This window comes from Melanostigma gelatinosum, assembly GCF_949748355.1.
Source record: "Melanostigma gelatinosum genome assembly, chromosome: 8".
In the NCBI taxonomy this organism is placed as follows: domain Eukaryota; kingdom Metazoa; phylum Chordata; class Actinopteri; order Perciformes; family Zoarcidae; genus Melanostigma; species Melanostigma gelatinosum.
In genome coordinates this window covers 24,407,584-24,434,395 of record NC_136641.1, presented here as the reverse complement: position 1 = coordinate 24,434,395, position 26,812 = coordinate 24,407,584, and the positions used below count along the sequence as shown (strand labels likewise).

Genomic DNA, 26,812 nt, shown 5'->3' with positions numbered 1-26,812 from the left:
CACTTTATTCAAATTTAGTTTTGAGGATTTTCATCATGAAATTCAAAGCTTCAATCGAATCAACAGAAGCTGAAAGACATTGGGTTCAGCTCTGATGAGTCCTATCAAAGCTCTGCTTCTGCAGACTGCCCTCTAGTCACATTACCGCTGTGTCACAGAGGTACACAGACAAACCTGTGTATAAACAAACAACTGAGTTTCGATTGACTTTCCACCGGAATGCATGTGCTCTTTTAGTCCACACTGGAGGTGATGTCACCGCACTGCTGTGTGTGCCAACTAGCACCCCGTGGCAAATAGTTTCTCAGGTGTGTGTGTGTGTGTGTGTGTGAAGCCGCCAGATCCGCGGCTTGTGGTCTTGAGTGTTTGTGTCCCGTCTCTGCCGTGTACTTGTGAAAGACATTCCCCCTCATGTACTGCTGTTATGGTCCTAGACTTTACTGTAATGTGCAGCGGTGCTAACAATGTTTCATCCGGAGGCCGATGCCATCAGTTCGTCTTACTTCATGTCTTGGAGACTGTCTTTATGTGGTAAGTTAGTGAGAAACATTAGAAAACTGTCCTTGCCTTCACCACAATCAACATGAATTACATATAAGACAATAGCAGGAAACAGTAACGACTAGAGATGCCGTTCTTGCTCACACCGAAGCCATTTAGCTCCCTGAGGAGCTGCAACCTCTGAAAAAACGAAATGTGTGTAATCTATAAAACAAAGGTGCTATTGATACAAGTTAAGTTATTTTAAACATCAAGCCTTTTCAACAATGTGCCAAATGATTGTTAGAGGTTGACACGAGTCTGGACTAATGTTCACTGGATACAACCATTTCTGTCTCTCTCTCTGTCTCTCTCTCGCTCTCTGTCTTTGTCTCTTTCTGTCTCTTTGTCTCACTCTCTGTCTCTCTCTCTGTCTCGCTCTCGCTCTCTGTCTTTGTCTCTTTCTGTCTCACTCTCTGTCTCTCTCTCTCTGTCTTGCTCCCCCCCTTCTCATCTGTGTCCAATGCTCAGACCGTGGAGCCGCTTGTCCATCTCCATGGTAACAGGGTGATGTTCAAAGATGGCCGTGTCGGCTTCACCCGGCTGAATGCTCACCGGTTCACCGTCTGATCTCTCAGCCTCCTCACCAGCCTGTCTGGTGTAATAACGACCTCTGAGAGCAGGGAACAAGGCGTCCTCTAGAATTAGACTTCGGTGCATTTCACCAAATGTGCCGACTTTGTCTGAAATAGTTTGTTCTTAACGTAATTAGGCTTTCAGTTTCGTCACAGGAGACGTGTTGGAATGGCACCTTATCGCTGTTTTCTGTTCCTCTTCACACACATGTTTACATTACGTCCTCTGAATGATTTACAAAGAGAGTCGTGAATTGTGTGCTTGAAGGTTGACAAACCTCAACGGGACGCCCGTCTTCCATTTCAAAGGGAATGAACAAAGTAAATGCATGCAATTGAAATGCTTTGTTGTACAATGTAAAATCAAACGCTCATCTCCTGTGTGTGTGTGTGTGTGTGTGTGTTTGTGCGCGCATCACGTGTGCGTATCTTTGTGTGTGTTTGAACTCTCCACCCAACTGTTTGTGCTCCCTTTGAAGCGTAGCCCCAGCCTCTTTAATTAGGCTGTTGAATATTCATATGTGATTATACATATAGGCCAACGCCCTCATCCGGTGCTGGTTGCTATTAGCATTCACAACTACTACTACACTCTCTCACACACACACACAGTCCTACTAACACACGTCAGGGCTTCGCGGTTGATGCATAACAAGATAATTTGTGTGTGAAACCATTAAGGCGGGTGTGATTCTGTGAAAGGAAGAGCTCCAAAGGTGGGTGGGTGTGTGTGTGTGTGTGTGTGTGTGTGTGTGTGTGAGGGCGGCGGTTGATCGGTAGGATGGGCTTCTCTTTCTTTGTAAATAACTTGATGATTTAACAACATTCTACTTTAAGTGGTTATTATAATACTTATAATGCACTTGCATTCTTAATTAAGATTTTTTTAAAGTTTGTTGTGTGCATGAGGTCATGTGCATTTAAGTGTGTGTGTCAGCAGTGAGTCACTATCGGTCATCCTTTGTGTATTTATTTTTGGCCTGCAGCTGGTCCTTCCTCTTTGGGCGTGTGTGTGTGTGTGTGTGTGTGTGAGTGAGAAAGAAGACATTAGTGTGGGCATGCATGTGTATCTGTGCTGTTTTCTCAGCCGTTGCCACATATGTGGTCAGCCAGTCACTGAGGATGTTCTGCTCACCCTTGACCCACATGTCTGTTCCTCCTCCGCTGGATCCATTTCTACCATCTTCAGTGCTCGCTGTCAGTTGCAAGCATGAAAATGAGCTTCTTGACTTGTGTTGCCAAAGTCCACTACTGTGCACCTTCATGAAAAAATTATGTTTGGTTTTCCTCTCTTTGCTCAGAGAGGTCAGCGGATTGTTTTCAAAGGGAAATTGCTCATTCTGAGCGAGGAAGAGCAGAGAAAACAGTGTGACGGACTGAGACGAGGCATCCCTGCCACTCCCTGCTCAGTCTATATCGTTTGTGGGATTCTGATGAATTATGGATGAGGCTATAGATCGCTGAGCTCAGCTCTGCTCCACTGACCCACTTGGAGCACATGCACACACACACACACACACACTTCAAATTTGATCACAACCTCTAGAGAGATATCGTCATATTTTGTCTCCACTAATATCCATAACCAATCCTCTCATTCTCACGTGTGTCAGCCAGTAGGAATCCTAGGAACCGTTGTTTGCATCCCATCAGAAAGGCTCACAAATAACCTCGAGGCCACTGAAACAGCATTGGCAGTGTGTTTGCAAATAATGCAGCTGGTTGAAAATGTTCCATCTGAAACAATAAAGCATCATAAATTGGCATTTTCTGCATGCTGACATCGACATGTCCCCTGTCTTTGAAATATTGTTCAACCACAAGAGCTGAACCGTTTTCCGCCCTCACTCTTGCCATGTCCTCCCTTCCTCCCTGATCTCGGTACCTGTTTGCCTTCATGTTACTGCCACATCAGGTCTGCATTATGCGACATTAAAGGCTGCATGTCTGTCAATAGGAGTGATAAGAGAAGAATGCAATAACAGCGGGGTTATGCACAGGAAACATGTCAGGAAATGTGCAGTGAAAGACAGGCCAGTGACGGAGTCAACTGTCCACACAGCAGTTGGATATTTCGTGCTCTAGCTCCCCCTTGTGGATTAAGGCGTTAGTTAGTTTTTGTACTCATTTAGTTGAATATTCAGTTTCTCTTTTAATGGTATGATAATCCACATTCATCTCTGGAATATAAATACACAAAGCCTTGTACAAGGGGAAGTCTTATGGATGGTTACACTTTGGAAGTAGATCTGTTTACCTTCTGTGTTCAGTATGGCCAAAGATGCTCTATAACAAAAATAACGCATAAAGCTCTACCTATGGTGTGTATTGGTTCCTGTCTCCTTAGTGGGCGTGGTCATAGCATGTTCATCTCTCCCTCCATCGCCCCACCTCATTTGGATATGTTGTGAAGGTTGTGTGGATGGACGAAAGCAGATTGGGTTATATTAGCATAATGTATTTAATATATGTTTTTTAGTGTCGAAATGTTTGGAAGAGCCAAAGAATCGGGTCATAGTCTGTGTTCACGTTCACTTCTCCCATTGGAGGTAATAGACTCGGGACCTGCCGCTAGCCTCCTAAAGGGGCGGGGCGAAACCGAAACCCACGTTTCGGTTTCGGTTACAGGAAGTTGACTCGCAGTACGCCATCTCTGGTGTGATGGACGATTTGGTGCGTCTGACACGGAGGGGAACGAAGAAACCACTCAGAGTTTGATCCGGTCTCAACTCTGATCTTCATTGATCATTGTGAGCTCAGTTTTGGAAGTTGATGTCAGTACAGGAGACTGTCCATTGCATTGTTAGATCATCTGAATGGGCATTGCCCTCCAAAGTTGTCATTCGGTAATAGCTGTCAAGCGCTGATGAGAACTTCCTATTAGTGAAATAACAATCCTCATTATCTGTCCCCCTGTTATGAAATCTAGTGCTTCCTAGTGGCCCAATTCACACAGTGAAATCTTGCTAAAACTTCCCCAAAACAGTCCCCATGCCCCCGACCATCCAACAGGTCTGCTCCATTGTGGGGTCAGCCTGGGGCCACAGTGAGTGAGTGGTACAGGGTTTGGGTGGAGGGAAACAAGAAAACGGAGAAGGAGCCAGACCAAATAATCTTTCAGGGCCAAAACGCTTTGGTCTGTTTGTTCTAGATTCTTCATCTTCCTGCTTATGAATAGGCTGGCAGTGTGTTTGGTTCTGCATTCTGCCCCATGGTGCTCTGGGTATTGTACAGCATCCAGCCAGATAAACTTGCACATTTTGGGCCAGTGCCCTTTCTGTCTTCATGTTGCATAACCAGAAGCAGCTCCAACAAATACCAACCACCACCAGTGGACGAGTATTGTCTCTGCTTATCCACTGCTTTCCTTCACGCACGCACGCACGCACGCACACACACACACACACTGTCTCACCCTATTTGTCCCCACACTGTCTCTTAAACGTCACTCCATCACCTGCAAATTCATACATAGACATATACTGGAAACAAACATAAACCCTGAAGGTTACAACCCAAATAATACTTGATTTTTGTGGCTGTTGCGACATCACTATCAGTTCTTTTGCTGACATAAATAACCTCTAAATTACCCCCAAACCTACTTATTGAGCAATATATATGTTAATACGGATATATCTGCAAGAAGCTGATATAGAGATGCAAAGTCGTAGGACCACCGTAGGACCTTATTTTAGAAAGAACTGTCTTGATTGCAAAATTATATTTTATAGTGATAAACATATGTGTAATTTATGGCACAATTTAAAAAAGTGTATATATTTTTTTTCTCCATTGACTGCTGTACATATTTTTTCTTAAATAAGCTCCCATAGGGGGCACCGGAAGGGCGGGACCACTCCTCTCTATATTAGCTTACTGTGTATAAAGGACCTATTTATCTAACATATGTACTTCATTCATTGTCAAAGGTTCAAACATTGTACTGTACCTTAGCAAACCCTCATACTGTACAACACTGACCTGTGACCAGCCCTACGGTGTTCCTTTAGTAGAAAGTAGTTCCAATGAAAACATTCAACATGCGGTTCTCCGGTATGTGTCCACTCCAGGCTCCTCTTATTGTTTGGGGTGTTGTTATTGACGTTTGTTTGTTTTACTTCCTGCCTGCCTCTGGTAGATGCCAGCATTGGAGTTGGCTTCCAAGATGTTTCACGCTCTCTGCCCTCGCCAGTCATAATGGCCCCTGTGTGTAAAGCGCCCAGTGGTTTATGTAACGGCTAATGGGGCCGTTGATTATACTGGAGCTCAGACTAGGGAGGACTGGACAGTCAGCGTTGGACAGGGGGCTTCTTTTTATGGGTACGGTATTGTCCTGCAGGGCCTGAGCCCCGAGTCATGGTTGTCTCCTCTCTCAGGCTTGAATTACCCTCATTCCATGCAGACAGAGCTCTCGCTCTTCTGCCTTTACGTAACCCCTCACACCCACAAACCATGCCACGCCATAACGCTTCACAATTTATGATCACACGGAGGGGACTGTGCTGTTGGTTTGGTTATTTATACACATAGAAGGATAATTAATGGGAAAACAAATCCTCAGAAAACCTTAGAACGTCACATTGTCCCATGGCAATGGCTCTGTAATTGAATTCCAGTCAACTCAGCAGACACTTACATGTTAGTGCACCCATATGCTGAAATTCACGGTAAACTCATTCAAACGGCGCAGATCGGGAGCTTTGAAAGTTACTGGAAAGATTAATGTGAGACAACATCCGGTTTCTTCAGACGAACATCCGGTTTTCAGAATAAGATGCCAACAAAGTACCGTATACATATTGCATAATGGAAATTAGATTAAATGAATTATATTCATATTAAGTATGAAACATGCTACCTGCATCTCGTGAGTTAAAGGGAAAATACACCTAAAGTGTCTTTATTCTTTGATTTGAGGGTTGCTGGAAATACCTGACCTGAGTCAATTAAGATATTTTATGAAGTAAAAACTCTGAACTGAATTTTTACCTTCAAATGGCACATTTTTAATTTTTAAGGTGCTACAGAAATATCTTTCTCAATAATTCCAAACAATGACTGATGTATATGTAATCAATGCATTGTTGACTTAATAATTGTTAATAGTTGTTTAAAAAAAAGTAATGACAACAATAAATAACCACAAAGAAATAAGAATAAAATTGAATATGATTGTCTGATTTGTTTGTTTTTTGTTTAAAAAAATCTAAGAAAACACTTTGAATCTGTAGACTACTGCCTAATAGTCTTATTATTGCCATTTGATGACAATTGCTCATATACTGTAAGCCTAAATAAGTATATTTATGATTTTGAACACAGGTTTCATGTTATTTCACAAGTTTCAAAAAGTGCCCCCAATTTTTTGAAAATGCCCCTGGATTTCAGTCAGTGGGGGCAAAAAAATATGTAAATTTCATACCCGGGTTTGAGTACATTCTTTGTCGTGTGCTCAAACCCATATGCTTTATTTATGTCTTAAAGAAAAATGAAGATAATAAGATCGATGTACTACATATATTGAAACATATATTAAATTTGCGTAACAGACATTAGCCTTCAAAGTTTGATGGGACCCGGTTACTCGGTTGCATTTTAGCGTGATTGTCATGTATGTTCTGTGTTCCCATTCATTGCAATAGGAGCCACTCACCTATAGGTGACATGATACTGTCGTAGCCTAAAGTCCTGCTGCCGGCTGTGTCGTATAACTAGATAAGCATTCCAGCTCTGAATTGGTTCCCAACATCACCAGCTCAGCAGCTCTTGTTCCCTTAACACATGCGTAGAATGCACCTGTGAGGGACAAAGATGTGTTCATCACATTGGGCCATTGTTTTGTTCTGTCTCAAACCTATTCAATTAGACACGAAAAGAGCTCAACAGCGTTGTTGTTTTTACTGAACCCATTTGTATCCTCTCACAGTTGTACATGAACATTCATCGATTGTAAATTTGATGAATGAACTTAATTGCCAGTGCAACTCTAATTCACCTGTTGGAACTATAGGAAGCAACTCTGATCTCTGTAGAAAATGTCTACATTTAACTCTGTTCTTAAAGAAACAGTTTGCAACATTAAGGGGGATCTATTGGCGGAAATATATATTAATATAGATATTAATAAGTATATTTTCTTAACTGTGTAATCGCCTGAAAATCATTGTGTTTTTTTGTTACCATAGAATGAGCCGTTTATGTCTACGTAAGGAGCAATGAAATACAAATCTCGCCCGACAAATTGGACCACAGTCTCCAAGAAATCCTATTTGAGTTGAAAATGTAATTTTGAACATCATTCTAATAACACCAGCAGAGATACTTTTGCATTAATTCTACCCCCATCTTAGTTAACGTGAAGCAAACATTAATTTCTGTCATTGTAAAAAAAACACCAGGTCACAGCTGTTCTTCCCGTCCCCTAATTCTAGGGGACGGGAATCCCCCCCCCCCCCCCCCCCTCTCTCTCTGTGACTTTGTCATTGCGCAGCCGGTCTGCTATTCGAGGTATGTTATTAACATGCTACCAGTGAGTGCGTAAAGACGTCCTGAGTCACCCTGAAAGAGTATTCCTGGACTGACGGGAGCTGCTGGGGGCCACATGGCCTCCATAGGAGACTTCATGAGAGCAGAGGCAGGGAATGATTGTGATGCATTCGTGTCTGAAAGGAACTTGTCAGTTGGAAGATCCAGTGTGGTTTTCCCGTAAGTGACTAATGATTGACCGTCAAGCCATCTGTAAGAAAAATACCGTATGAGGATCTGAAAGTATGATGTACATTTATTTATGGTTCCAGTAACAAATCAGCTGTTCCTCAGTTCAAACGTTGTAAGTGTTGACTAAGTAGCAATATACCCATCACTAAATAAATATTAGCTTATAGCGTTGATTAAATATTTCTTTCAAAACAAACATATTTCTCCATGTGTGCAGATATGAAACAAACCAACTCATACTTACATTTAAAAAGGATTGGTAGTTACGTGTAATAAACTGTAGAACCACTGAAGCAGTTATTTTGGTCAGTTATGTTCCAGTTTGTGATGCTACAGTGACTTCCTGTTTACACAGTTGATTGCTCTTGATCATACGATGTTTTCCAGCAACCAATTTACATGATATTCCGCTTTCACTTTCTTTTGCCATGTTAAGCTCAGACTATGGCTGCATGGCTGCCTCCGTGTGTCACATCGATTTAATACCGGGGTCAAACCTACGCGTCACACACTTACATTCCCACTCGAGCAACTTGGGTTTGTCCTTCTTTACATAAGCAGCCTTTTCCCTAAATCCTACCCTCTCCTCCCGCGCTCTCATTAAAGCCTGTATTCATGCTCTCCTCTCGCCCCCCCCCCCCCCCCTCAGCTTCTGCACTGAAGTCTTTAGACCTTGTCCTGCCTTACCCCCCACGCTCCCTGCTTTGCTCTTTCTCCCTAATTGGTTTGTACACTTTCGAAAGTGATGGCTCTCAAACACAATGATTTTATCGTGGAGAACAAAAGCGCCAAAGCTCCTAAGAATAGTGTTTGTTGGAGTAGGAATTTGAATGTGTTTTAAGGCTGTGAAGGTGACCAGCTTCCAGTCTGTATACCACCAATGACCTCATGTCAAAATCAAAATACCCGGTGGATTGTAGTTGATATTTTATTACCTGTACGGATGCGGTCGTGACAATTTCCCTACATCAAATGGTGCTAATGAGCTGTAAACGGGATTAAGCGTAAGGATTGTAGGAAACATGATCATCATGTTGCTGTGAAATTGCAAGAACATTACCAAAGCCATGTTGGACATTTGTCGTCAGTGGAAAAGCAACTCTGTGACGCAATCATAAGCTAAAGTCATGTTTGAATAGCAGCTTTGTAATCATCATATGACCGTGTGCTCTGTGTAAGCTGGGATTTGTTTTTTTCTTCTTTTTTTTGGGGTGCAAGTTTGCTTTCCATCGATCAGCAGAAGAAGAAGGAAACATTCCTTGTCTAGCTCTCGGTCGTTAGCGCACACGGGCAGTGGAAAGGGATTCATTAACGTGATCGCTCAGGGCGCTGATTGGCTGCGACAATCAAACTGTGAGATAATTGAAAGGCGGGAGCGGAAGATTTTTCTCGCTCTCTGCCTGAACTAGCCACTGTTTTGGAGCGGAGCTGGCCTAGAAACTCAGACAGAAGAAAAGACCCCCCCACTTCCCCTCCTCCCTTCACAAAGCTTTCTCACAACCCCTCTTTTCTCGCTCCGTCTCCCTCTCACTGACAGCTCCTGGTGGGCTTCTTTTTTCTTTCTTCCTGTCTGCTCCCTCGCTTCCTTTACATCCGTCCTCTGGGTCTCTGCTGCTCTCTTCTCCCTCTGAGGATTCCTATCCCCGACGGACTCTTTCAACACTTAACTTCACAGTAAACTCTTCCTTCTTTTAACCCCGCCGCCATCCAGCCCCTTCGAGTCTTCATCCGATTAACCGCCTCATCTCTGACACCCCAAACCCACATCAGACAGACCCGTGGCTCCAGAGGAGTCCTTGTTCTCCCACCAATGCACTCTGCACTCTGTCTGCAGGATTCATGCTCAGCGAAGCGCATATGTGTGTGCTCCATAGGCTTCTCCGCCGAGCGCGTTGTTGGCACTGAAGCGTGCTCGTGGGCTTTGAGCAGCGGCTGCTCTGTGAACCAGCAGCACAACACAACTAGACTCTGCAGCTATCAATAGTCACGGTTCATTGCCGCAGGAACCGCACTGTCTATGGATTCTGGATATTCAATCAAGCCACCGGTTATTCCTAAGAGTCTCTACGTCTTTGCTGTTAAGTGGAGTAGTTGTCCGGTGGACTTTGAGTCAAGTGGACTTTGTTTGGGGGAAGCGTCCTGAGTGATGACTTCTTCCTCTCTGCCCCTGGCTCTGGTCGTCTCCCGAGGGACACGCAAACAGGCAGACAGACCAAACGAGCATTTCCAATCCAGGCCGCTCGCATGCGCCTCCCCGCCATGGAGGTCATCCTCAACCTGGTAACTGCTGACACCTCTCCACTTCCTGCTCCCACAACCGTGAGTCTCCACCTCCAATCTCTTGGTGCGAAAATGATTTTGTCTTGAAATCATAGGGATTGAAAGTCTTTGTTGTGATAGAGAGGCCCAAGAAAGCCTCTGTTTTTTTTTTTTCCTTTTTCTCTCCAGACCTGCACTCTCAGCCGATGTGTTTCTTTTATTTCGGATGTGAACCCGAAGGGCTTTTCACAGCCTCTAAATTCCTTTGGAAATGCACTGGCAGGCATTGGGTGTGTGCGTGTTTGCCTGTCTGCTGTGTATGATTAGTAGCTTGTGTTCTGCTTTGTGCCAATTCATGGGTGAATGTGTTGCGCAAACTGCCACTTGTCGGGCATCACATGGAGTTATGTCATTTTCTATATCTGGTGAATGGGGCTCGTTGTTGCCACATTGGATCCCCTTCAGGGGAAACCAAAAAAAAAAAAAAGACATTTAAAAGTCTTTTGTTTGAATTTCAGCGCTGCTTAATTTAGCACGCCTGTGTGGGAACTGAACACATGAGGAAATGAGAAGGGGTCGGCAGGAAAATAATAGTTCAGGGTTAAAGATGGAAGAGATTTGTCACATGTACTGATGTTTTTCGACAACTAAATAACCCTAAATAACCCTCCATGGAGGCACATGCACTTCACTGCATGCTCACTTTGCTCTACCACCACACACTATGAACTGATCTGTTTTTATCCGTTTGATAAAAGACATCAGGATCGCTACGTAATGCCAATTTCTGCTATGACAACCGCTTTCTGACTGACTGCAGGGTTAAAGATCGAACCGACTAATCAGGAGTGTGAAGTTCAGTCCGTCCCAGATGATTGGCTTCGATGCCTCCCGAGTGATAAGGTCCGAGAGATACACCGGGTATAAATGGAGAGCGGACAGCTGTAAGATGTAAAATCACTGTCTACAGGTGGATGGGTCACCGACGTCATTCAGGCGCAGCACTAAGCGTACGCCTCTCAACCCCGATTCTAGCGTCCGCCATGGATCCGAGGTCCCGTCGCTCGAGGATATTACACTCTGTAGATAAGCAAGGTTGGAGGACCAGCACACCCAGCCATCCCGCTGCTGCTGCTGAAACCCTGATGTGCTCTACCTTCTTCCATACTTCAGAGAAGGCTGTAATAGGAGAGGTGTAGAGCAGAGCAGATCTCCCAGAAAGAATCCTCAAGTTGTAGTGTCACTCTTGCATCTTTGGCGCAAGAAACACAAGCTGACATCACAGGAATGCGAGGCGTGACCACCAACAAGGTACTGCACTTTTGCACATTTGGGCATACAAATTGACCTTCACCATATAGAGCACGACAGTTTCTTTGTTTTTCTTTTTTTGCATAAAAGAAAATATTGTAACTAGACCAAAAATGTTTGTATTCAAAACAATCTCAGCTCAGTGCTGTGGTTTCTGCCTGCGTGTTTACACTAACTACTGTATTTGAGAGCATTATATAAGCTGTAAGTCTTAAACAGGGAGGTGTTTGTTTCATTCTTAAACATGTGGTGTACAATTCTCCATCTTTTAACAATAAGCAGCAGTCAAGGATAGAAATGGGGTTCAAATTCCCCTCACCCTGAACATTTACTGGACCTGAACTCAGCTGACGTAACAACAAATACATTCAACCGGACTTAAAGGAGGCATAAACGAGGGGGGGGGGGGCATGTCTGAAGCTATGGGGTTAAAAGAAACAAGAACTGATAAGTTGCCCAAAAATATATCGGACAGAATCTTCTGACAGCATCAGCCCACTTCCTGCTCTATGACCTACATTGAGCGGGCAGGAATTTGAGGCACACGTGTGTCTGCGAGTTATCGAGATGGGGCAGTACAAGATGTTCTGGTTGCGTGCCTGATGCATATCTGACGACATTATCACCGTAATGCTTTCTAAATGCCTGCTTGTGTGAGACGTATGGGCCGCAGGTCTGAGTGTTTAGGTCTGGCTTCTCCCAGGCACTCCGGCGGATCCGAGGTACGTCGGGGCCGCCCCTCTCACGGCTCTAACTAGCTGTACTTGGATCAGAGGCTGTTGCACAAGCCGGTCCACCAGCAGGCGGACCCAGTTTCTTTCGGACAGGGGTGGGGTGAGAACAGACTCCTTCCTGTGTGGATGCGGTGGGGTTAGGTCCTTTTTTGTTGTCCTTTCTTACTGATAAAGTCTAATCAGAGTGGGATCAGGCAGCCACCCCCCCCTCCAGTTACAAACACACACCCAGCCTCCCTCATTAGGCTACACCAGCTCCAGTGATCAGTGCCTGTTGCTTCTTGCTTCAGCGGCTCAGCTTTTGGCTCTGTTAACACTTGCAAATTAGCCTAATCCTTCAGCTCGCCATCTTTAATTACGTGCACGATTAGCCGCGGAAAAACTCGACTGTTTGGGGACGACGCTGATCACGCAGGCGTTGTGTTCACGCTCTTATCTGTGGCATCAGAACGCTGGGGATGACCGTGTGTGCTGGCAGTATACAAAATGAGATCATAAATGTGCCGTTAGCGGTCATAAAGAAGGCGAGCTGTAAAACAAGGTACACTCTCGTAAAACCACGTGACTGAGCAGCTGTGTGGGTCCTCTGCTGAGAGAGGATTTCTTTTTGATCAGTGAGAGGCCGTTGATTTGGTGCCAGTGTTCACAGATCACTCGGCCTTCTTATCACTGTCAAAGAGCTCTATCTACTCTGTATTGCAGGCTGTACTCCAGTCCAAAGGGTGCTGCCGACTCGTCCTTTGCCCTCTTTATGTACCGCATTCCTTTAGTCAGAGGGCACACATTTTTAATTATTCAGATAATGGAGTCATCTGTAAGAACATGAGCAAACTGGGAAACCTTCACGGTTACCTATGGAGTGCTCATATGGATGAAACGAGCACTTAATTCATGCTCGCCCCCCCCATGAAGCTATTAATACTGTTTTGTTTATAGCCGAGGGCAGACCCGGTGCCGCTGTGAAACGTCCCCTCGTGGTTCTTTCTCTCTTTGCCGGCCCAGCAGGCTGTTCTAGTTCTCTGATTCACTCGATCGCCTCGGCTGCCCGTCAAGAGGATTTGATCAAGTATAGACTTACAGTGCACTCAACAGTTGTTGGGTTAATTGACTCGTGGCCGTCTTCTGTTAAACGCTGTCGTACAGTGATCAAAATGATGCAAAAACATTTCATTTCCTTAAGCCCAATAGCCTTAAAAAATTTGGATGAGTTGCCGAATCTCGTTTTCCCTCTACTCAAAGGAATGTGTTTTGTGTGTGTGTGTGTGTGTGTGTGTGTGTGTGTGTGTGTGTGTAGGGCTGTCAGACTGGTTTTTCTTGCCCTCTCTATTGGCAGACCCAGACAGAGAGGCTGGGAGCTGACATAGTCTCACATCAGAGGCACGTCCGCCCTGTAGCCTCTTGTTTAGCTTGATTAAAGGATTCCACTTCACACATTAACTCTGATTGTCACTCCTCCCTTTAATCATTTCATGCATTATTCTTCAATATATTGTAAAGCAAGCGTTCTCTTTTGTGGCGCCTGTATGAGATACTGATCGGCAGTCTGGTGTTGCTCATTCTTCCACGTAGTTCACTCGTTTGTTTGTTTGTTGTTAAAAGATCTATCGTGTCGAGTCTCTGGTACAACGCAAACCACCGTGGTTTATGAGTCATGCGTTTATGTTTCAGTAGTTGTGGTTGGTTTAAGTAGAGCTTAAAGGGACAGTTCACCCCAAAACAAAAGAAATGCGTATGTTTCCTCTTATCTGTATTGCTGTAAATCATTCTAGATTGTTTTGGTGTGAGTTGCCTAGTTTTTGGAGATATCGGCCGTGGAGATGTCTGCCTTCTCTCTAATATAATGGAACAGTATGATTCTTTAATTCTACCTTAAACGGCTCACAACAAGTTTGTGGATTATCTTCATGTACCTTATTTTAGTCTTGATTGGTTGTATTGATGTGTAAACTTGTAACGTATTTTGTATGTACAAGTAAGAACAGCTGTTAAGTACATGGAGTAAATACTGTAACATTTACTCCATGAAATATCAAGTAGGTTGCGTATAAATACTCTAGTTAATTACAACTATCCCGCATTGTACTTAAGTACAGTACTAGTGTATTATTCTGATAGTGGTAGTGATAGACGGAGCAGTTAGTAATGCCGGTTCTCAAGAGTTGTCGCTTTATTCTTATTTGTCTGTGAATGTTGTTGAAATGCTATTTCTGCTCCCGGTGAGGATGATTGACGGCTGCCTGCCGTGCAGCTCACAGGATGATGTCATCCCTCAGCTGTGAGGGGAGGAGGAAGGGGCGGGGCTTCGAACTCTGCCCGGTTTACTGAGTTTCAGGTGCGCTTCAACTTTCACAACATGCCCGGAGAGCTGGAGCCACAGCAGCCCGGCGGAAGTCCCCGAGGAACCGGCGCGGATTTAATTTAGTTATCTGTTGAACTTCAACAAAGCGCGAGGACACGGATGAAAACACTCAGTCTCTTTACTTTGAGGGGAAAATGCACTGGGAACAGTTCCTCCGTTTGACCAATGGAAAGGTGAGCGGCTTTCAGCGCGTGTTGCTCTGTGAAGAGGAGTTATTTATAGTTTGGTCATTTGTTTTTACTTTATAAAGTCTGTCAGAGGGAGTGTTTAATCTGGAGGTTTGGTTTTCCTCCCGGATGCTCTGTGGTTTGTGTCATCAGTTAGTCATGCAGGTGAGCCTCTGCGGCTTAGTTTTGACCTGTTACGGTAATAGTGGGCTGTTCTGAGTGGTGCAAGGTGAATAACTGTCTCCGTGGTCCTTCATGGCTTTTGTGTTTGTTTTTCTCTGGGTGGCTCGTGAGCCCCCGCAGTGTCCTGTGAAGTGCAGCTGCTTATTTTGTGTATGAGAAGAATATTCTAGAAAAATATTTTGATCACAGTCCCTGATGCATCATCAGCTCCAGTGTCAGTGTTCTGTGTATTCGTCCCCAGAGACATCTGTGGACATGAGTCACATTTGTGCTTGAAGGTGCTGTAGGTTCATAATCTTCTCGGAGGGTTGATGTAGATTAAGAAACACAGGAAAACCTTTCTTTGTTGCTCTGTGGCTTATTGACAAAATCAGGTCAGTGTCTCAACAACCGGACAAATATTCTTAATCTGTGAAACTACTGTGAACACAAATCTAATATCCTGTCAGTCTTGTCCTTTATCGTCACTCCCTGAACAAATAGAAGTAGAGATTAGGCTGATACTCTTTTAACCAAAGAAAAAGAGACCTGCTGGCAGCTGTGGATTCACACTTATTGACGAGTGTTGAGTTGTGTATGGATGGACTGATAAGTTTCTTTTTCCACTTTCTTTTCTGTGTAAACTAATTTAAAAACTGACCTCACGCATCTTCCTCTTCAGAGCAGCTGACCGCAAGTTGCCTTTTCAAACGTCTCATTTTGCCTCCTTTTTTGGGGACGGGCTGCAGACATGCAGAAGCCTTTTTTTCTTTTTTTTGCCCATGTCAGCAAAATGACATCCTCAATATGCAACTCACACTTTTTCTTCCCTTTTTTATTTTCCTCTTCAATCCCTCCTTTCACCCTCTTGATGCTTTACCTCCCCCCCATCCCTTCTCCCTCTCGCCACTCTCAGATCGACCGTCTGGAGGTGAGCGGGCTCGGCCCAACACCCCTGGCTGTGTCGTGCGGGGCGGACGGTTCGTTCCCGGGAGGCGAGGACGCCACCCCCGACCCTCAGCGCACAAAGCAGGCGATCGCCCAGCTGCAGCAGAAAATCCTCAAGCTCACCGAGCAGATCAAGATCGAGCAGACGGCGAGGGACGACAACGTCGCCGAGTACCTCAAACTGGCCAACAATGCTGACAAGCAGCAAAGCACACGCATCAAGCAGGTGAGAAGAGGAGCTCTATGGAACTATTCATGTGTTTACTAATCTAGTCTTTGATTCTATTTTTAACAGGCTTATGTGACATCAACCCTAAACCTGTTGATTCATGTTGTTTGTCCCTAGGGGGAGTTGAGGGAACTTGTACTACATGTTTTAAAGTGGAGTGGGTTATTGCAGTGTAATGCTTGTTCCCCTCACAAATCAAAACCCGTTCTGTGGCTGTCAGGTTTTTGAGAAAAAGAACCAGAAGTCGGCGCTGAGCATCCAGCAGCTGCAGAGGAAACTGGAGCACTACCACCGGAAGCTGCGGGAAGTGGAACACAACGGGATCCCGCGCCAGTCCAAGGATGTCCTGCGGGACATGCAGCAGGGCCTGAAGGACGTCGGAGCCAAAGTCACCGGCTTCAGCGAAGGCGTGGTGGACAGCGTGAAGGGAGGCCTCTCCAGCATCTCCCAGGCCACCCACTCCGCCGCGGGGGCCGTCGTCTCCAAGCCCCGGGAGATCGCGTCGCTGATTCGCAACAAATTCGGCAGCGCCGACAACATCCCCTCGCTCAAAGACTCTCTGGACGAGCCCTCGGTGGAGGAAGGCGTGACGGGGGCCGGCAGTCGTTCGCTGGGCAACGCCGGGCACCACCTCCAGCCGAGTCCCAGGTACGGCAGCGAGGACGACTGCTCCAGCGCCACGTCGGGCTCGGCCGGGGCCAACAGCACCACGGGGGCCCCCGGAGGTCCCCCGAGCTCCAAGGGCAACACGCTGGAGAGGAGCCAGAGCTCCGGCCTGGACATGCTGCTGCAGGAGGTGCAGGAGCTGAGCGAGGGCCAGGCGAGGCTGGAGGAGAACCTCGACAGTTTGAAGAGCCACTATCAGAGAGACTACACGGTTGTTATGCAAGCACTGCAGGAGGAACGCTTCAGGTACATAGAGAAGAACTACAGGAGTGTGTCATACGCTCCTAAAGCACTTCCTGTCTAGTACAGGAAATCCTCTAAAAATCTAACGGTGTGTCATCAGAAAGAACTATTCTATTCACACTAAACACTGATCATTCATATCTCTGTGCTGCTGTTGACGCATCATCTCGGGCAAAACTCTCCTTGTCGTGAGCAGTTTTATCAAAGCTGTAGATAAAAACAAAACCGTGACCTCCTTCACATAAACATAGAGCATAAAGGTGCTGCTCCTGTACTCTGCCTCAAAGCGTACGTATCCCGCATAACCAGTACTATTACAACCGATAACTCTTGCTTTGACAACTTGCTTTCACGTTTAAACTGATAGAAATGTCACTAGCATCTGTCAGAAGTGACAGAAACACCTGCACAGCTCCTCGCAGCGCTTTGATCTTTAAGATCTCTGGTGGTGTTTCGGCCTTTTGTCCCGGCTCTGCATGTCTCGTCGCCGCCTCAGACGTCTCTGTGCAGCTCTTGTTTTGGGTTTGTCTGTGGGCAGTTGGCTTTTAAAAACAACACACACACACTCACATTCCTCCAGAATGTCCTGACAAGAGGGCACAAAGATAAAGAGGGCAGGACAATGGAGGGGGGGGGGGGGGGGAGGTAGTGAGCAGCTTACATAGCAAAATAAACACGAGCATTTTTCTCCCTAAAATGTCCAGAGCCGTCTGCGTTTGTCCTCTAAGACCAAAATAATAGCAGAACAGAACGACCACTCAGGAGCTATTTTCAGCCTCCTGAGAATAATCATTCATAGTCATGTGTCTGAATAGCTATTCAGGGATGAATCCATCGTTTCCGTTACTAAGAACAGCCTAAAACATGAGTGAACGTAGAGCTGACATGATTAACCGATCAACAGAAAACAAGTCTGCAACTATTTTGATGATTAAGTCAGTCATTTTGTTATTTAAAATCAAAGAAATGAATTTGTTCCATTTTTGTTAATACGTCTTTGTTTTCATAGTCTTCCATAATAATTACTGAACACCTTTGTGTTTTGAGGACATCTCCTCGGGCTGTGGGGAAATGTGACGTTCCCCTTTCTCTGACATGTAATAGACCAAAAAAACATTCGATAAATCAAGAATATTTATCGTACCGACCTAAAATATTCAGTAAAAATCTGTTGAAACGGAAACAAACTCAGACAAACATACATGGATTTAGTCTAAAGTCTATTATTGTCCTATGCCGTCCATCCTGCCAAAACACACAGCAGTTAGATCGCTGTCCTCCTCCTGCTGGGTGCCTCCCACCGGCCTCTCTCACTCTGCTGACTCGCTCTGATTGGCCAGTTGGATCGGCAGATGAGTAAGCATGCTCTAATCTTGTCAGGGGCGAGTCATCCGTTCAGTCGGGTGCCGTGTGGTCAGATGCCCTCAGGGTCTGTTTCTGCTAATTCCTGCTTCTTTGTCGAAGCTAATTATGCCACAGACTCTCGTGTGTGTGTGTGTGTTCAGGTGTGAACGCCTGGAGGAGCAGCTGAACGACTTGACAGAACTCCACCAGAACGAGATCCTCAACCTGAAGCAGGAGCTGGCCAGCATGGAGGAGAAGATCGCCTACCAGTCCTATGAGAGAGCCCGAGACATACAGGTCTGTCCTCCAGGCTCGCGTCCACAAGCACGTGTCACAAATATATTAACGGCTCCCAAAAATCAGTTCAGTCCAAATCATTGTCATTTAAATTGGCTGCTTCAAAAACCAGTCTGCCGTACAAATGGAGTGTCAGAAAGCGATGATAAGAATGTTTCGAGGGTGAAGAGAAAGTGTTCAATTAACTGGTTGTGTGCCTCGCTTCTGAGCTGCTGAGTCATTGAAAGCTGTTGCGTAATTCCTGATAAACACACACACACACAAGTTAATGCATTACAATTTATACGGAGACGGCAATGCGCGAACATTTTTACTGACGCAGAAAGCCGCTAAACACAGAGTTTACTGAAACATGTTGTTTTTGTCCGTATGTGGTAGTTGTTATTTCCAAATGTCAGAAGTCTATTTTCACAGTGATGCTTTCACTTCCATCACGTCACCTAATGACGGTGGTGTTGTCTTAGCACGCTCAACAACTGCTCCTGGATTTAACCAGCTAGCTCCCGTTAGCTGTGATAAATGTTTGAGTTTTAATCATTTAAAGTGCGGTTTATATCTGTCGTTTTCTGTCAGTACTGGTATCGTTCTATAGTCGTGTCCATTTGGAGGTCTTGCAAGGACGAGTGTTAGAGAGCTTAGCCGTCTTTATTTTGCTTTTTTAAGTCGAGCTAAGCTAATTAGGTCTGCTCAGACTAGACGTAGCAGCTACAGCCGTGATCTCATTTGTCCATATTGACACTGTAAACAGGAAGATGAGACGGAGAATCCAGTCTGTCCATCGTCCCTTCTGTTTCTTCAAAACAGACATTTCCTTGTCATTGACTCACATTACTTCTGTCCTTTCCTGTCGTCCATCACGGCTCAGGGTTTGTGCGTCTGCCTGCATGAAGTCTATTTACAGTCGAAGTTGCCTCTTGGCTGCAGTTCTTCTCCTTAACAGCAGGGGGCGGTAGATGTCTATGAAATATACACCCGAAGTCTAATGCAACCCACACAACAGAACAGAGATACATTCTGCCTTCACTAAGATACTAATATTCAGTTGTGATCAGGTATTAATTCAACTGTTAATGATTGAGGCAGTGGTGTTGAACTGGATTGCAGTATACTGAGAAGTGGAACCGGCAGGAACACTAGAAACATATTTTGATAGAATGCAGTGCAGTGAAGTGGCCTCTGAGTGTGTTGTGGCTGTAGTTCTCTAGTCTCTCAGGTGACTTTGCTGACAGATTTTCCTTTTGCTTCTTCCTCTGCAGGAGGCGCTGGAGGCGTGTCAGACCCGGATCTCTAAGATGGAGCTCCAGCAGCAGCAGCAGCAGGTCGTCCAGTTGGAGGGGCTGGAAAATGCCACGGCCCGGACCCTCGTGGGGAAACTCATCAATGTGCTGCTCGCCCTTATGGCCGTCCTTCTGGTCTTCGTCTCCACCGTGGCCAACTGCGTTGTCCCGCTGATGAGGACGCGCTCGCGCACGCTCTCCACCCTCCTCCTCATCCTCCTGCTGGCCTTCCTGTGGAGAAACTGGGACGCCCTCTCGGGGTTCACGCACCGCGCCCTGCAGCCCCCGGGATGACCTGGTACCGAAAAGCCAGCAACACGTTGCTTTTTTTTGACACCAGGTGATGTAACTTTAGCTGCGATCGCGCAGGAAGTTTGAAGAACGCGGTCGCCATTAGAACGGCCAGCGCGACGGCGCACCGAACACTCGGCCGAGCACGTTCGGACACGGCATCGAGGAAAAGTGGAAGAAGCGGAGTAAAGTGGAGAACACTCGCGATTGTCTTTTAGGAAGGACGAGACTGTTTACATTTCTGAAAATGAACTACTGTGCCGCTGTCCCTCAGAATGCAGCATTGTACTGTTTTTAAATCTTAGAGTTTAATCAATTGTAATGTAATTATTTCAAATAATATTATTTTTTATTGTCAGCGTTATTTTATTCAGTACCATGTAGCATTACGCTCCTCTCTCTCTCTACATGACGGGAGCGTAAGTCAGGAAACTGTGCTGGCGATTTGCTCCAAAGGCCCGGTCCACCTGTAGAGGCGTGCAGATGTGATACCGTGGTTGATTGCCTTTAGGAAGAGAACTCTTTCCTAGCTGTGATTGGTAGATTTGAACCATGGCTGAAAACCCTTCCTGGGAGTTGCTCCTTTCTTGCTGTGATGAAATTGGTTCATACAGAACACTTTTGAAGGACCGACCAGGACCTCTGAGAGTCGTGATGGCCGGAGACTTTGTGCTTCCTTACCATTTCTAATCGACGTGCTTTTATTTATTTCCATTTTCTTTGTTTTTATGATTAAAACAAGAAAAACTGTTGCATAAGGGAGATTATAACGGAAACACAGAGACAGAATGCAGCTCACCGTAGAAACGACACATAAACACACAACATCTGGGTATTGTTAGGCGTCAGCTGTACAGTGCTGCATTGTTTTTTCATCAAGACAAATGACGTATAGGAACCAGTTTTGTGTTTAAATGCAATGACAAAGGGCCTTTGTCCAAGTAAAATCGATTAGCCAGGATAATTGTCTCCCACCACCCGCCATATTTGATGCGATCAGGTCAGAGAAAGAGAGACTTCTGCTGCTTATCCAGCTCTCAGCTGGAACAGGAATGCTGCTGCTTTATATCCACAGTGCAAGTCGTCCCCGCTGCCATGTGAGTCAAATGCACACTGATATTGTCCTCTTCGTCCCTGCCTGTTATCTCCTCTGGCCGTCTTTTCTTTTTCTACGAGTACGCCGTCTCACAGTGGTGGTCACCCTGTGCCAAACCTTCGTCTACCCGGAGACCCCTGGGCCTCCAAAGGGTCTAAGCTGAGGCGAATGAAGGCGGCGGCTGCTCAGCAGGGGTTGCTTCTCTTCACATATGTCGTGAGAATGTCTCGCCTGAATGTCTGTAGAGGATGTATCTATTTGCGAGTGGGGGGAAAAAAAATGTATTCGAGAATCTGAATCCAGATCTTCAGACGTGTGTTCCTCAGCTGGGTGTCCAGTCTTTCTCTTGTACTCTCTCTTTCTCTCAAGTCAAGGACACAACGAGGTGACCCGCCGCGTTAAATAGCTCATTGTGCATTTCATGCCGAGGAGCTGATTTCCTAACCGATAGCGAGATCATTTTTTGAACTGTACAGCTGCATTCTAGCACACGGATAGATAACATACAAGTCAGGCTGAGGCTCTGACGAGCCTCTCGCTGGAGACTTTCAAAGGTTGTCCCACTTCAGACACAAGGCCTCGGAGGGATACGAGGAGTTGACTCAGGTCAGGATCGCTGTCGTCCTCGTCTAAAGGCAGACAGGTTGAGAGTGAGCTGACCTTTGGCCTCGCAGTAACACCTAATGATGTCGGGGTTGTGTGCTGAACTACTCCAGTGCCTTTTGATGTCCTTTTGTAAGTGTGGAATAAATAAAGTGCATTCCCGAACTAACTCATGAGTCATCGCTGTTTCTTAAAATTGACATGTTTTAATTAATGTCTGTGTTTGTTGTTGTTGTTGGGGGTGCATGACTGCAGGATGGGATGATGCTACACATATTTCGTGCTCTAAATCTCCTTTATAAAAGTCACCTCATGCAGGTTCCTCATGTAGCCACTAGGTGGAGATCTTTTGCTTTGCTTTGGATGCCCCTTGTGCCCCCCCATCATATGTCTGTGAGAGGCTCTGTTGAGTTTGTGTGAATGGTCCTCCATATGAGGGAGGTGGAGGTCTGAACACAAGGAGGTGTTGCACCTTATCAGGAAGGAAACAGGTTGGGTGGGAGGCCCCTTTAACCGCAGTCTTACTGCCAACAGTCAGAGTGGTGGGCCACCAGGGACAATATTTTCATTACACACACAGGAGAGACCACGTCCCCCCCTAGACACACACACACACACACACTTTATTCTATACGCTCTCTCCCACACACACATTTAGTTTACTTCCGTTGAACGCCGCTTGATTGCGCAGCACCAAACTGCAGCGCTCGGTCACACCTCGCCCGGTGATATCTGATGCTGACAGCTTTGGCCCCGCACCGAGCCTTGTCCCCGCAGGAGCGCGCGCACGGTGTTGATGCTGTTGGTGGTTCATTCAGTGTGCTGTGCAGTTTTTTGGGGAGGAAGGCGGGGTGGGAGTGGGGGGGTCACTATGTTGCACTTTATCAGAGCGCGTTCCTCCTTCTATTCACCGCCAGATTTTGATGCGCGTGACTGTGCGCCAAGGTAAACACGGGGCGCACTTATCTGCCCGCTGATAGCTGCAAGTGGCGGCGGAGAGCAGCGGGTGCGTTTATCCCCCCAGAGGAGTCCACAGTAAATAGGCACAATCGATTGCGTACGATTTAGCATCGACTTTAATGATTGCGTGTATTCAGAGATGACAGTTCTCGGGCTCGCCTGGGAACTGATTAATGCGGTGTCTGACACATGTGTGTGTGTGGGGGGGGGCATGTGTTGTGCTTGAATATTTATGAGTTAAAGAGCGCAAGAAAGCTGCGTTGGATGGATTTGAATGTCAAAAGCCGGAAAGGTGCGCTGATGTGCCCATCTGGTAGCACTTTCACGCTGCTTACCGAGCCGTATGTGCCCAAAACGGAGCCCTCCGGATCTGCAGAACTAATCTGGGAGCCGAGGGATGACGAGCTGCAGGAGGTGGGACGGTGACCCGTCATTAACCCCAAAGACGAGCGGAACCACGCTGGGGGGGGCGGAGATTCACCAAGTGGCCCATCTTGAAGGAAACAGCGGGCTGCATGGTCATTACGACTTCATGAGCTCACATTATAACACACAGAAGTCCATATTTAACATTTAGTAAATATTAGACCCATATTTGTTCTTGTAGTTGGATCAGAATGAAAAAAGTGGCATTCAGGTCAAATCAGCTCAAATAATTGAGATACATTTAATAATTGTACAATTATAAATGGAGGTGGCATTAAGACTTGTTCCCACTGCTCCCAGTAGAGTCCACATTTTACCCAAATGTGTACTTTAATAATGATTTATTCATGAATGCATTTTTTAATAAGCCGGACAAAATAAAACATCACTCCAACAACTTTGATCACCTCTGTGAAGGCATGCCGATGTCCAGGAATTGCGCATCAACGAATCAACAAATAACTATTTCATCTCTATTGTTTAAAGACCATTTAATATATTTAGATATCTCAACGAGGTATATTGTGGCTCTTGTGCGCCTCGGGAGAGAGGCTGCTGAGCTGCGCGGTGGGAAGAGAGGGACAGGGGAGGCAGCCTGAAAAGGAAGCACGACTCGCTTATCGCGTCATTCTGGGTCCAGGCGTTGAGCAGGAAACAGCCTTTCCTCTCGGATTGTCGCAGTAGGAACAAACAACACAATTTTATCTTTGCTCAATGCACCCCTCGGCACAGAACACGCGGACGCCGGTCAGAAGGAAAAATGCCTCCTTCGATAGCGATAGCTGCTCTGCTCCTCGGCGCCCTGGCTCTGGAGACGCGCCGGAGTGCCAGCGCGCTGCACGTCCAACAGGCGTTCGCGTCTCCAAATCAGACCAATAACTTCGCGGTGGACCCGGTGTCCAGGAAGGTCTACCTGGCCACCGTCAACACCATCTACCAGCTGAACGGGACTTTGAGCGTCGAGGTGGAGAAGAGGACCGGCCCGGTGGAGGACAACCTGTTGTGCCACGCGCCGCAGCTGCCACAGGCTCCGTGCGAGCATCCCAAATCCCTCACGGACAACTACAACAAGCTCCTGGAGCTGGACCGAGAGCAAGGGGTCGTGGTGGTGTGCGGGTCAGTGTATCAGGGCTTCTGTGAGCTCCGAAAGATGGAGAATATTTCGGAGATAGCGGTGGAGTTCCCGCACCAGGGTGAGAAGACTGTTTTCCCCAGCATGCTAAACATCGCTGCCAATCACCCGAACGCGTCCACGGTGGGGCTCATCTTCAGGAGCCACGGGGGAAACACCCGGCTCCTCGTCGGGGCCACTTACACCGGGGCCGGTACCCAGTTTTTCCCCAAGAACCACAGCAAGGAGGACCTGCGCTTTGAAAACACGCCGGAGATCGCCATCCGCTCCTTGAACATCAAGGATTTATCCCGACTTTTCACCTATGACATTAACCCCTCGGAGGACAACGTATTCAAGATCAAACAAGACGTTAAGACCAAAAACAAGCTCAACTTCATCCACGCGTTCATGCAGAAGACTTATTCCTACATCGCCTTCAATAACGACGCGAAAATGGGCCACAAGGAGAGCCAGCCCAACAGCATCCTCGCCCGGATCTGTCTGGATACCGAGAACTCCCGAAAGCCCAGCGGACCGGAGAGCAGGAAGCTCACGGAGTCCTACATCCAGATGCCGCTGCAGTGTGGATTTAACGGGAACATTTACAACCGGCTGCTGTCCGTTTACCCCGCGGAGATCCACGCGGACGACGGGCGGATCTCGGAGCCGTACCTGTTCGGAGTGTTCACCAAGGCGGACAGAAAGTCCGCCCTGTGCGCGTTCAAGTTTGGAGACATCGACGAGGAGATCCGACAAGGCCGCCGGAGCTGCTCCAACTCTCCCAGCAGCGACGTCCAGGTGCTGGACAGCGTCATCCAGGGCTCCGGGGCGGCCTGCATCCAGAAGGGAAACCTGGTGGTAAGCACTCACAGATCTCTGTTTAACACAGCAATATTACATTTGAGATGAGTGTAGTTCAGCTTCATTTGATTGTATGTGGTCGTATTATGCAAAAATGTAAATTGTATTAAGTGACATTGGACATAAAAGTTTAATTTGACAGAAACAATTAAGTAATCGACTAATTGAGGCAATTTGTCTCAATGTTTGAGTCTGTCAGTATCTTGATGATGCAGAATAAGTGACACTTTATTAACCTCACCAACTGTTTTTTTTTGCACTTCTTGTTATGTTGTGATTTTATTTAGGATTTTTGTAAACGTTTTTGGATTAAAAATGGACATTTCCTCGTTGAACAAAGCCTGGAGATGATGAAGATTGGAGCTCGAGTGTAATTATTAACCATGATGAACCCACAACAGTCCTAGAGATCCTTAGTTCTGATTGACACGGTTCACCATAAACACACTCATGACTGCTGAATCTCTGCCAGTTTCCAGTTCTCCTCCTTCGGCCCGAGGCTCATGACTTGGAGAGAGGATCTCCCGTGTCACGGGTAGAGGTCGTGATATCTGGAGAGATGCTCCCGAGCTGCGCTGGGGGGGGTTATGGGAAGGGTGAAACCTTGCATCCAGCAGCTCCCTGTCTTATCAAATATGAAAAGAGCAAGGGGCCAAAAGACTTCTTTCTTTTCCAGTTAAACCTCAGACATATGTCTCTTTTTTTCTTTTTTCCCGGAGTGTGTGCTGGTAACTTCAAACGAACCACAATTTTAGCACAATATTAGTGAATAAAAGGGCGGCTTTGTAGTCAACACATGAATGTTATCTTGTTTTTCGGCTTTCCACTCGCATACAAAACAGAACATTTGCCCTGAAGGAACCTTTCCCTTTGTACTGAGCAGGCGTCTGACGCTTTGCACCGTGTCACAGGAATGCCGTGAAAATTCCATCTTTTTCCACTGTGGTTGTTCTGACAGACGCAGCTGAGGTCAGCGGAGGCTGTGCCGTGTGACCACTGTGCTGTCAGGTCAGGAAGTTGGCCTCCACGCTGGCACTGCCGTGTCGTCTGTCTGTCTGAATACTATCTCAATTGGCCGTCTTGAAATAGACGGAACAGCTCAGTTCAAAGTGGTTGGAGAGGGGATTGCTTTATTTCTTTTTTCTTGCTGTAATGTTTGTCAGTTAGTCATTTTGAAACAGCGTGATTGTGTGAAATGATCTTTGGTTTCACCACAATCAACATGAATTACAATGTTTCTAATATAAGAAACAGTAATAAAGTACTGGGAGAGCTTGGAGTTCAGATATGAGATCAAAAGCAGTTCAGAAATACGACAAATGTGCAAACTCAGCGAGTATACAGTAACAACCACTCACAGAATAAAGCAAGTCTTTCTTAACTTTCACATTTATGTTGCCACGGCCGCCGAAATGTGATCTTTTTTTGTTCGTAGTCGACAGTCTGAAGGCCAGCACTGAGGGAAAGCCAGACACAATTTATGATAAGAGACACAAGGCCGTGAGCAGAAGGGCTCGTGGGAAACGACCCCACAAATATCCACTCTGCTTGATTCTTTTTCTCTTTTTTTTCTTTGCCTTTGCCTTTTTGCACGCTCTGAAATATTCAGAGAATTCCCAATAGATCCTGG

The 26,812-nt window shown here is 46.1% G+C and overlaps 2 protein-coding genes across 4 annotated transcripts in view; both read left to right on the top strand.

Moving 5' to 3' along the window:
* Nucleotides 1-21,990, top strand: part of tmcc1a (transmembrane and coiled-coil domain family 1a) — a gene marked incomplete at its 5' end in the record, with an annotated part of 37,243 nt that extends 15,253 nt beyond the window's left edge. For 2 of the 3 annotated variants that reach the window (XM_079274029.1, XM_079274028.1), the window contains 4 exons: nt 15,744-16,001; nt 16,225-16,916; nt 18,419-18,554; nt 19,811-21,990. In XM_079274029.1, coding sequence (XP_079130155.1) covers nt 15,744-16,001; nt 16,225-16,916; nt 18,419-18,554; nt 19,811-20,125 — 1,401 coding nt within the window. In that variant the 3' untranslated portion in view covers nt 20,126-21,990. Of the gene's footprint in view, nt 1-14,632; nt 14,672-15,743; nt 16,002-16,224; nt 16,917-18,418; nt 18,555-19,810 lie in introns of those variants that run through there. The other variant, XM_079274030.1, reaches the window with a different exon arrangement.
* Nucleotides 21,991-23,852: 1,862 nt separating this feature from the next.
* The window catches only part of plxnd1 (plexin D1), a 59,198-nt gene continuing 56,238 nt past the window's right edge, over nt 23,853-26,812 (top strand). The window contains exon 1 of the mRNA XM_079274021.1: nt 23,853-25,179. Coding sequence (XP_079130147.1) covers nt 23,968-25,179 — 1,212 coding nt within the window. The 5' untranslated portion in view covers nt 23,853-23,967. The remainder of the gene's footprint in view (nt 25,180-26,812) is intronic.